Source organism: Orbicella franksi, chromosome 8 (genome assembly GCF_964199315.1).
Source record: "Orbicella franksi chromosome 8, jaOrbFran1.1, whole genome shotgun sequence".
Classification (NCBI taxonomy): Eukaryota; Metazoa; Cnidaria; class Anthozoa; order Scleractinia; family Merulinidae; genus Orbicella; species Orbicella franksi.
This window is the reverse complement of record NC_138152.1, coordinates 16,978,351-16,990,686: the sequence shown is the minus strand read 5'-3', so window position 1 is coordinate 16,990,686 and position 12,336 is coordinate 16,978,351. Positions and strand designations below refer to the sequence as shown.

General features: G+C 37.2%; 1 protein-coding gene across 1 annotated transcript; it reads right to left on the bottom strand.

The window, feature by feature from the left end:
* Nucleotides 1–458: 458 nt before the first annotated feature.
* On the bottom strand, nucleotides 459–12,315 carry LOC145494757 (tRNA-splicing endonuclease subunit Sen2-like). Its single transcript, XM_081474328.1, has 13 exons — nucleotides 12,043–12,315; nucleotides 10,732–10,834; nucleotides 10,274–10,331; nucleotides 9,897–10,068; nucleotides 8,370–8,593; nucleotides 7,870–7,990; nucleotides 7,372–7,425; nucleotides 6,809–6,947; nucleotides 6,486–6,522; nucleotides 5,466–5,598; nucleotides 4,982–5,015; nucleotides 4,110–4,165; nucleotides 459–1,280 (listed from the first exon to the last, which is right to left on the bottom strand). The coding sequence occupies exons 1-13, from the start codon at nucleotides 12,238–12,240 to the stop codon at nucleotides 1,218–1,220; spliced, it is 1,392 nt and encodes a 463-aa protein (XP_081330454.1). The 5' UTR covers nucleotides 12,241–12,315; the 3' UTR covers nucleotides 459–1,217.
* Between the last annotated feature and the right edge of the window lie 21 nt (nucleotides 12,316–12,336).

The following is a 12,336-nucleotide window of genomic DNA, read 5'->3' as shown; positions in this document are numbered from 1 at the left end:
GATTGGCTGAGAGCAGTGCAGTTCAAGTGTAACACAGTGCAAAAAGTGTAACACCAGTGCAAATTACACATCGTAATTCTGGATTATGATTGGCTGAAAGACAATAGGAAATTTTTGAAGTCGATGATATTACGTAAAATGATGAGGAAAATTTTGCGCGGAACTTTGAAAAAAGTTTTCTCGAATGAGAAAAAATGGCTTCAAGAAAGGTCTTCCGGCAGTTCCTCCACGCAAACTTTTTCATGTTTATATTATTAATAAGTAATCATACGGTTTTTTTTGTTCAATTTGGAATTCATTTGCACTTGTGAGCTTTTCAAAAAGCTAAAAATTGCACTCGCCGAAGCGGCTCGTGCAGTTTCAGCTTTTTGAAAAACTCACTCGTGCAAATTAATTCCAGATTGAACTCGAAACCGTATGATTACCTATACTAACCGCAGAAATAAAGCTGCGTTTTCAGATTTCTCTGGCGTAGTGTGGACAAGGACTAAACGCTTTTGATGTAGCTGTGTCACTTTATTCATTAACCTGAAGTTAACCGCTGTCACGTGTTTTTAAAGCAGACGTTTCGCGCGTTCCTTTGCTTTTACGAAGGACTGACGTTCGATTCGTCAGCTTCACAAATTCGCTGCGGAGTGTCAACTTTCAGTTGATAAATAATCCAATAAAGAGGAAGTTAACTCCTAATAAGCTAACATGCTGTACAATTTCGACTTAGAGCTAATAAAGAAAGTAAATACTGCTTATTTGTTACGAATTTTTTCACTAACGACGGATATTTTAACTTCGTAGGAACAAACATTTTTAAGGTTCTCCGCAAAGGAACGAATCGTGCCAAAAATTATAGAGAATTTTGTGATTTTTCTTTCTTTGGCCAAAAATAGATATTCATCTTTCTGAGTAATATACTCGAGGACCTTGTGATGATTGCACTGTAACTACTTCATTTGTTCTACTGTTAATTAATCCAAAGCAAAGGGGAAATGTTTAATTTTGACTGCACAAGAGAAACCGTCTCATTATTAGCACAGTGGTGAATATCTTGCCAGTAAAAGAAAACCGTCCGTTTTCTCAGTTTTCGTATTACGCACTTGGTATGCATGTTTCTACTGGAATACAGCTGAATATTTCGCAAGAAATTTGACATGCGAGTAACTATTGGAGTAGACAACCACAAAGAACAAAGAGACAATGTCTTCATTGATCCAGTTTATTTTCTACGTTTTTTCCTCGTCTGGTTCTCTTGCTCTCTCAGGAATCCATCTCCTTAGCACAACTTCCTGTGAGTAACAATACAAAGAAATGAGTAATCAGCCAAATGATTTAAGGTTACAGTATACCTTCAGATCGGCAATTTTCTTCAAATTTGGATTTTTGGTTCAAACTAATGGTCGAAGAGTAATCTCTAATCTCTGAAAACAAAATTGGAAAAAACCTAATATTGGCGGAGAAATGGATGTTTTACGTTATGGCCGGAAGTAAAAGTTCCCTCTTGATTGACAGCCCTATGAGGTGTATGCAATCAACCGAGACTACTTTCGCGGGAGTATTACCGATATGGATACCACGAATTGGCTGGCTACTCAGTTAATCAGCATTGTTAATCCAAGCATTTTTCGTACTAGATGTAATTCTGTTAAGTTATAAGTAAACATGGACCACGGAAAACTCCGTTTACCAGTTCGAAAAAGTGAAGAATGAATGAAAATACATCAATGAGTGAAGAAGCGAAAGTTGGCCTCGCGGATGAAGCTACGGACGTATCAAACGGGCAAAAAGATCGAGTCAAGAGAAGAGAAAGGTTGTGTAAAATTTGGGAACTCGACAGCGATAACAGCGATGTTTACAGTGACTCTTTTGTTGAGTTCGATACCGATGAATCGTCCAACTCATTGAGATCCATTGGAATATTATCCATGCACATTTGCTCTGCCGCGCTTTCTTTTGTTTGTTCTCGTCGCCCAGCTACTCTAGCGTTCGTATCCTTTTCCCCCCATTTTGCCAAACCAGCTTCAAGAAAAACCCAGCTGCAGAAAAATTATCTGTCCGCCTTGAACGCATTGCGAAACGCAAGGTTTTTTTTGCAGATTCACGCGTAAATTTCACCGCGAGTTAATGGTAGTAAATTTTCCAAGCGCTGATTGGCTCAGTGATCTGAGAACCCAGTTGAAGGCGTTTGTGGGCGGAGTTTGTTTGCGAAGCAAGATATTTTTCTTAGCGCTGTTTTCTCGGATAAATTTTTTCGCTTGAAGCAGACACTTTAAAGAGTTACAACTCAAACGGAATCTGTTTGTTTGCCCTCAAATTTGGACAGTAGCTAGATTAACATATAAAAAAACAAAAACGTGTCTGCGAATTGTTTATTTCGAAATATTTTTTCTCCGAGAGCGATTTTTGTACGATCTCTTCACATTTTTTAAATCCTATTTCGAAAATGTTCTGTAACTTTTTACTACAATTGAATATGGAAAAACGCAGACACGCTTTTTTAGCGCTTTTTGTCCTGAAACCGAGGAAAAATATAAATTGGCGAAAAACAAAATTCGCTTTGACTTGTAGCTTCCAAAAGGTGAGTAGGACGCTTGCGTTTAGTGGCCGTGAAAAAATTGGCAATTCATTTTATTTCAAAATTTTTAGTATGGTTTGATAGCCAGTTCTATAAGCTTTAATTTGATATAGGGGCTTAGGTATCTACAGCTTAAACCGGACGCGCCACATCGCTTGGACGCGAGACACCCCTGAAGGTATACGGTAACCTTAACTCTTTAGATTAGGTTACCAAAACCCGACGTAAACCCAAACCGAACAAATATGTATAGGTTATTGACCAAGCGTGAGGTAAAGATGGCTGGATACTGGCCAAGTCCAGGCCAATATCCGGCCACCTTGACCGAACAAACTTGGCCATTAAACGATTTGATATAAGGTTTTCGAAGAAATTTTTCGGGTGGGACACAGCGGGTAGTCCTGAGCGGGCAAGATAGCGCGCGCCTTCTTGCCCGCTCGGTTAGCCAATCACAGCGCAGGATTTGGTTCATTTTGCACGGTCACTGCTTACCGAGGTTTCGTAACTAAACTGCAGTTATTAGAGAAGCTGTCTACACGAACTACTTCACTAAAGTATGCCGCATACAACGGACGGCTTTAGGTTTTCTCGGAAAGCAAGTGCTGCAATGTTGCACAGAAACTATTGGAAAATTACAACACTTCTGACTTTACTCCAATGCCGAACGCAGGTCGTTGTCAATTTGTAGGCGGTGATGTCGAGCCAAACTCTCCTTAACTGTAAAGCTTTGTAGATGAATAGTGGAAAGAAAATTTTTATATCTCCGTGAGCCTCTTGGAAACCTGGAACGGCATCTGACGTAAATGTTTACCTGTACTTCTTCTTATTCGGGGCTGCTTTAAATTCTAACATTTGCTTTTCTTCTCCATAGACCTAAAATATGATTTTTTTTCCTCTCTCTTTGTGGTAGGTCTCCTTCTAGTTGCGCCTGCCTGTACACTGCTACTAAGCTACTGAGCTTCTAACAGAAAGGTAACGCTTACGGCACTTGACGATGAAAGTGAAACAGCAGTCCGAGATTTCTTTGCCTAAACATGAATTAATTTAGCTTTTTTGCCCGTTGACTTGAAACCTACTTATATTAGGAGGAATCTTTGTCCCTTTCTCTCTTCTTTACGCGCTGAACGCGTGAGCACTTGCCGCCAAGATGTCGCGACAACGTCTGCTTTTCCTCGGTTAACGTCGGTTACTGAGTGAGCTATAAGGCGTTCAACTGTCGACAAACCTAGGTTGGCTTACTTTTGATTTTGCCACCATTTACTGAGGTATGTTACTGTGTTTACACGATTAAAAATTTCACCTCAGTGAAGTTAAAACAAAACCAAGGTAAACATCTCTCGTGAAACCACGGGCTATGTGAAGAAGAGCAATGCAAAACCACAGCAAATGCGAATTGTTTTCGACACTCATCTAATTAAACCGCTTGAAATAATCAAAAGTTTAAACGTTTTAAAACAGCCTCTCAGTCGGACCTAAGTGAAAACGTGTAAGCATTACAGACATCATTAATCATTGATAGCTATGTATGAATAGCAAAGCTTGCCTGTAATTTAAATCTTGAAATACATTTTGGGGAGGACATTTCTTCTTTTGTCATATCTGTAATAAAGAAAAAAGCATCAGAAATCACATGAATAACTTTCTAGTTCTACTTAACAAATTGACGTCAGTTTTTTATGCGTCTGTCCTTTTATTGATGATAAATTGCGTCATAACATTGTCAACGTGACTGTGGAACCACGAGCCGCAGGCGAGCGGTTCCGCCATAAACTTTGACAATGTTATGACGCAATTTATCATCAATAAGTGGACAGACGCATCAAAAACTGACGTCAATTTGTTTTTTACAATAACATGACCCCAAAATGGTCAAATGCCGGGAATGAATGGCGGGAAAAGACGCCGTAAACTTGCCATAAACAAAGATAAGTGAATTTTATTCAAAATGACGCGAACATTGTCGATAGCTTTTCTCGCTTTTTGATTGGCTACTTAAAAAAGTGCACATAATCTCATTGGTTAAAAAGTTGACCGTTTGACAGCTGAAAGTTGAACTTGAAAGATTGCATAAATTAAAATTTTTTCCGTCTCTACTCTTATTGATGATAAAAATGAGCCAATCAGCGCGCGAGAAATTAGACAGCTATTGTAAAAATTAAAATATGAATTGCAAAAATATAGAAGAGGAAGAAGTGAACAAACAAAGAGAGAAACAAAAATCAGTAATAAGGAATTCCATGAAAAACCGTTACCCATGGCCAGTCCTAGGAAGGTTTCCACGGTCAAAGTGTTCAAAGGAAAGAATGACGCTAAACTGGAATCCAGGGAGGGGTGGGAGGGGTAAGAACCAAATTTCACTGGGAGTGGGGAGGGGTATGGATATTTTATCGAACCACACAATAAGAACGTTATTACCTAGCGGCTTAATGACGTAACATATCATCACTTCCTGAAATAGAACATACGTGGTTTTTATATTAGCCTTTTACAAAGTTGTTGTCTTCAATGATGCTCTTTTACTTTCATCAGAGTAACAAAACACAAATGGGGAACATAGTTACAAGAATAGAAATGAACTGTAAAACTAAATTGAACGCGTTCTCCGGCTAAAACTCATTTTCACTCCATTTCTCTTATTATATATTCATGCATTTGTGCCATTCTTTATCATTTGTCAAAGGCCGTTGTACACTGCTGTCTCTGTGCACTATTGTATTTAATTCTGTTACTCGTCCATTTTCATTCGAAAAGAAACGGTTGTAAATTTAATTTAAGATTACTCCTGAACAGTCTCCTTAACTATTTAATTCCATTTCAAGATTTAAATCTATATTTCCTTTCCTTCAGAGGCAGACTTAGTATAATCAAATTTTAAAAGACATAAAGACCAAATGAATACCTTAGCTGCGTGTTCATTAACACGACTAACTCCACACAGCTGAGACCAGCTAAGCTGTCGACATGGCGTGGTGTTGTCTTGTTTCTCTGTTTCCAGATGTTGACATTCAACCAATTGAACAATTACTGAATAACTGAAATACACAATGACCACAAAATGAACTTATATCACCTTTTTGTCACCAATAACAGTTCAGATCAGTTCTGCTGCATTATACTTTCAAACCTCCGCTAACAGACAACTCCTGTTACTTTGCACAAAACACAGTCTCTCATAGACACTGGTAACACTACTTTTAGAAAACGTCATAATTATGTGAAATGCAGATATCCATTTGTATGAAGTCAATGATGTAATTTTTTATTCATTCATTATTTAGCAAGTGACATGTAGTAAATGTGATAAATCATACATGTGAATCACTTCAAAAAAAGTGTATAGTCATACAAATGCTGATAATATGGAACCAGGAAGTTGAATAATCATTACAATGTTTTTATATTGGTCCAATATTATTTCCAATACCAGTTTGTTCATAAGGAAATGGGTATTTCATAAATAGAGGATATTACACGGTGGCTCGAGGATATGAATTTTATGTTCTCGTGGCAAGAACAATATCTCACGAGTGAGCTTCGCTCACTCGTGAGATATTGTTCTTGCCACGAGAACATAAAATTCATATCTTCGAGCCAACGTGTAATGTTCTTTTTATTATATGGAGACTAAATATTGAAACTAATTCAACAAAAGCAAAAGGCGGGAATCGTGACGTCATTGAACGATACGACACTCACAAAGGTGACATACGGAAAATACGCCACTCGGGTCCCGGATGAAGTGGCGTATGGAATCTACGAGTGGTTTAGTTCGCAGTAAAACACTCTTCTCCATATAATAATAAGTAAAAGGAGATCTATTGTCATTTTTTATTTGAAGTAACTAAAACTAACTATCAAAATTAGAAAGACATACAAGATATTAGGTCTATTAGGTGTAACTGTTACATGTAGTTCTTACCTTGAGTGATAAAAAGGCATACCCTCCTTGTAAAGAACTAATTACAAAGTAAGAAAACGTTACATTACATTTTGCTAGCTTTTAATGGTCCTTCCTAAGCAGGCATGTTCTGGTTTGAACATTTTGAACAGAAGTGAGTGACATAAGGAAAATATAAAATCAAAGTCTGGTTTCAAAAATTTAAATTACAATTAATGAGAATGTATCCAGGGTTCATATTGACTTGCTAGCAAAAGAAAATTAGACATTGCTGAGATGTAATACAGTCAAGGGTTTTATTTTGTTACTACGGGAAAGACCCACAACAAGATCTAGCAACTTACCCAGGTCTGTTCCATATTTAATTCCCAGTCTGGGGACCCAGCCTTTAGATCTGAAGTAATGATATGCTATGTAATTTGGGATGAAATCTTGTTTAGCTTCACAAAATGTGCACCACATTTCACTCAAAGACATGGGTTTCTAAATGGAGAGAAATATAAAAGACTTGTGACTGTGTATGATACATCAATGAATACCGACAGATCTTTATTTAGGTCAAATCCCTTCTGCCAATAGTTTACATGTAAAGAATATGATGTTTTACTTTTTATAAAATGTGCACTAAACTAACTTTTTATCGTCATATACACATATGTACATGACTCTTAACTTTGTCTCATGGCAATTAAATGTATTATGTCATCGCCATAAAAACATTTTCAGAAATGTTATTTATATGTAAATTTGCATGTGTCCTGCTGTATTTGATATTCTTCAACTCCTTGATCTAATAAAATTACCAGGTAGCTCTAATGCAACACACTGAACATTAGGGAGAAATTCAAACAGAAAACCTGGCAGAAGTGATGATTGGAATATCAAGAACAGTATCCAAACACCGTACCTGACAGTCACTTATCACAGAAAGACATCCAAGTCCATAAGACAGAAAAAAAGCCTGAAAGAAATTTAAGTACATGTAGGTCCAGTTCTTATCTACATTTGGACAGACATACATGTACATATGATGAGCAACATAAATGATTCAATCTATTTTTGCCAGAGTGAGAACTCCAAATTAGTTAACTGCAAAGGACAGCTCCCAAAAAAACCTTTAAGCTATCTGACCACTGACTGCTGGCTGTTTGTCGGTCATCTGTTGTTTATTACCAATAAAGTTCTATGAGCTCATGATTAAGAATAGCAAATTTGAATTGGACTCACCAACTGGAATTTCAAACTAACTAATCATGGCTGATAATTTACTCTCACTTAGAAATGACAACACAATGATTATTTTTCTTTTTGGGGATTATTGTTGGTTTGATACTCTTCAATTGATACTACAGTAACCATAATTTGAAAAAATCTGAAACTAAACTGTCTTATATATTGTACAGACCTCTTCAAGACTCATATGTAACTGCTCATACACCTTATAAGGATCATCTTGCTTTGCAAACCTTGCTTTTTGTTTTGTTTGCTTACTTTCCATGTTTCCCACATCAGAATCATCTTGCTCGCTGTCAAGATACAGTAATTATGAACAAAAAATCTGATTAAATCCTCTCTATATATATATACAGTTTAATTCTTAAATGCAGGATCTATTTAGTGTTCAAATTTATTTTTAATTAACCCTTACCCGTCTAAGCAAAAGGAAAGCTGAAGTCTCAGACTCAAGAGCAGTTTTACTTTTTGAGTCAAAATCTCTGTGTTGTGGAAAATACATAAAAAGAACACCTGATAACACTAAATTTTAATATTAAGTAACTAAATAAATGTGCCATCAACTTACAAAATGTCATATACAATATTGCAAAGGCATTTTCGAAATACATTACAAGTACTGGCACAAGTATGAAATTTGTTTCCACCATCAGTATCTTACCAAAGTCTTACCAGCATGTGTTAGAGGATCCGCAGTTTTTTCTTGCAACCTCTTGCATCACTTCTTCAACCTCTCTATTGGTAATGCCTGCCTCAGTATCATCTTCTGAATTGCTTGCATTCTTTATTTCCTCCTCGTCACTAGAAGGTGTCCTAATCTCTTTGGCACATTTATTGTCATTATTTAATTCTGACTGATTCACATATTGATCTCCATCATTGCCAGCAATGTCCTTCTGTCAAAAACAACCAAACAAATAACAAACAATAACTGAAATGCAGTTGTTGATTACTGGAGTAATTCTTCTCTTGCTTTTTAGTTAAAGGGAGGGTTTCACAGTTCAGTGCAGATCTCTGAATTAAATTTTTAATTTGTTCACTTCTTATCAGTGTTATGGCTTTAAAAACTGCACTCACATGTAGTTCAGTAATCACATACATTGTACTACAGTTAGTCAAAATTGTTTAGAAGATTTCAGTAGATTTTATTGATGCTGTCGATCATTGAATTTAACATTGATCCGTATGGTTTGTTCTACGGTCCAGGATCTTGTGCATGCGAAATTAGGTAACTTACTTATGATTGGTTCATAAACAATGAAAAACTGGGCCTGTGCCAAAAAACGTGCACAGGCAAATAAATAATACAGATATGCGCAGAACCCTGAAACCCTCCTTTCAATTAAAAGTTGAATTCCATGCATCAAAAACTAAAAACCTGAGTTGAAATCCTTGAAGTTCCCAATCACATAAAAGTTTAAATCCATTGATATCAAATCTTGATTTTCTGGATGATGCATTCAATCTAGCTGAGATTAACTATTAATACTACACGTAGTACTCATTCATATAATAGCTGTTACAAATGTTCTACATGGTAGTTCAGTTCAGTTCAGTTCAGCTCAGCTCAGCTCAGCTCAGCTCAGCTCAGCTCAGCTCAGCTCAGCTCAGCTCAGCTCAGCTCAGCTCAGCTCAGCTCAGCTCAGCTCAGCTCAGCTCAGCTCAGCTCAGCTCAGCTCAGCTCAGCTCAGCTCAGCTCAGCTCAGCTCAGCTCAGCTCAGCTCAGCTCAGCTCAGCTCAGCTCAGCTCAGTTCAGTTCAGTTCAGTTCAGTTCAGTTCAGGTCAGGTCAGGTCAGGTCAGGTCAGGTCAGGTCTACAGTAACTTCTTTGGGATCAACAACTGCACAATAATTTTACTGAACACTCTAGATGTCATTCCTGGAAGGTGCTGGTGGTAGAAGCACTGACTAAGAAGAGCCCCTGCTCATGAGTGCAAGTTATGGCAAAAGTTCTTGTTTGTCATGAAAACACTTCCTGTATACATATAATTGGTAATCATGGTACAGTAGGATACAACAATAATAAAAATGTCTCATCATGATGTAGTTAATTGAAAATTAAGCAATTTGTGACTTATGAACTGCACAATGTTAGTCTTTGCATCATCTCAAAGCCACTACACTAAGTGACAAAAAAAACCTTTTTAATTATTTAGTATTAATGAGACGGGAAAAAGTTCCAGATACCTTAAAGACTTACTTTTCTTCTTTTAGCAGAGTGAGATGTATGTCTTTCTTCGTCGACAACGGGATCTTCAACGGATTTTCCACTGATCTGTTCATTGCATTTTTCACTTTCTACAACATTGTCCTTTTCATTCTCAGCTCTGCTTTCTCTGGCTTGTTGCCACCATTGTTGATGATTTTTAAAACTAAAAAAATAATAAATCTACAACGATTAAAATTAAAATAACACAGTGACGTCTGAACTGCAGGACTCTGGCGATGGCCTCATGCTCAGTTAATTTTATAAAAACATTAATTTTTACAACAACTACAACAACAACAGCAACATGATCATTTAATGGCATTGACTTGTTGTGCAGTGTATATTGTAAGCTAACAACTAATTCTTACCGTTCCTTTCTTATAACTCGAAACTTTGATTGTCTGATTTCTCTCTCTCTAGGTGGTACTTCCCAAGACAAAAATACAAAGTCACCAATTAAAATTAATTAACGAGTCTCAAATCAGTAAATTATATGTCTTGTATCAGTAACATATATGAGTCATATAATGCACAACTGGAAAATGACTGTTGGTAGATTGAAATAATAGACCTGCCATGATCTCTTGAACCCTACAATTTAAGAGAGGATGTGAAGAACCATCCAAAACTACACACTCAGCATATATAACAAAAGTTATTTGCTTCCATCAGACTCCTATCAGAAAAGAGGTCATGCATCATAGTTGTATCATGGTTAGATGAATTACTATTTTTCCAGCAGGATGATTTATATTTTATTTTGCTAAATAAGATCCTTTAGTATTGATCAGTCTACGAGTTCAAATGAACAACAGACTGTACTTACATCTTCGGAGTTTTTCAGACTTTGAAAAGGCCTTTTGGGAGATGTTTGAAATTAACTCATATTCAGGTTTACTTCTTGAGAGAGTTCCTTTCCCAAAGAAACCCTGCAACAAATGTGTCCTTTGAGGTAAGCAACATAAGATGATGTCATATCACATGACAATTACATCATTCATCAACATGATATTCAAACTGCTGCCATCTTAGATAGGTCCTCTTGGATTGCTTGCTGGCGGTGTCCCAGAAAATAGCCATATCATTTCCACTCAAGGTTTTCTGATATGAATACCCCACTGCTCTGGAATTTCCAGTTTAACATTGACAAACTCTCCTTTAGAATGTTTGGCTGAAACTGAGATCCCCAACCCCTTTTCATCCCCCAACACCTCCCCCCCCCGCTGGAAATTTGGAAGGCATTTAACAGGTTGTAGATCCCTGCCATGGGACATTTGCTTGCAAAGGGCTACCTGGGGATACTGCATTTGACAATTTAGTCAAATACAAAGAGCTATAAATCAGTACTTTTTATAAAACAAAACCCTGCTTTGCTAAACATCACAAGGATTAACACTACGTAAAGAATGACTAGGATGTAAGTTATTTTTTGGAGATTTATTGTAACCCATTGAAAACTAGCTCATGTCCCACCACCACCCCCAAAAATTCATGCGTTCATGCATGTTGGTCTTCCAAGTGTGAGAAACTCAAGGTGAGAAGTGGGTATGTTGTGGGTCATTGGTTAAGACAGAAGGGCCTCGAAGGTTTAACAGAAACTTATCAAACATAAGTTATTGACATTCTCATAATCAGAACGAATCATATTTTTGTTTGAAGAGATGAGCCCTCTCTCACCGAGTTTTCTCTGCAAACATTGTCTTTGCGAGTTTGTCTTTGTCGTTTTGGAGACAGGAGTGTATTACTTTTGACAATGTTCGAATCAATTTCAACACGTTTTATACAAAAACGTTGAGTACATGGTTATGAATAGTCATAATCAAACTTTAACAAGCTTTCTACCAAAGAGATGCTATTTTCACTATTGTTTAGTTAAACAAAGAACTGCATGCATAAATGCATGAGTTATACGGAAATCTTGATTCTGTCCTGGTGTACCAGTACGAGTTAAAGTTACACTGAGGGAATAACGGTTGTACTGCCTTTCTTTACGAGTCTTTGTCTAGCTGTTGTATAAGTTGGGTCTTTCGTATCGGTTCTTGTGTACCAGTACACGAGGACAGAACCGAAATTTTGCCATGTTTTGTAGCTACGTTAAACTGCTTTACAAAATGAATTTTTTTAGACTGCAGCTCACCATCTTGTACAGAAAAGTAAGGTCGCCTAAATCTTCTACCACTACGCAGTTGTCTCTGAAATAACCAGTGTAGTAGTACCACCTGTCTTTGCATGATTGCTTTCCTGTAATACTTTGAATAGGAATCGGAAATGGAGCTTCCTTGGGGTGGAATTTTGCCCCTTTCTTTCGACGCGGTATGCGAGTTACGTCCGCCATCTTGATTATTGTTTACAACCGCTGCATGATTGTGTGCTCACAAAATTTGCGCGCGGTAGAATTCAAAATGGCGCTCAGTACAACGGATTGACTTGT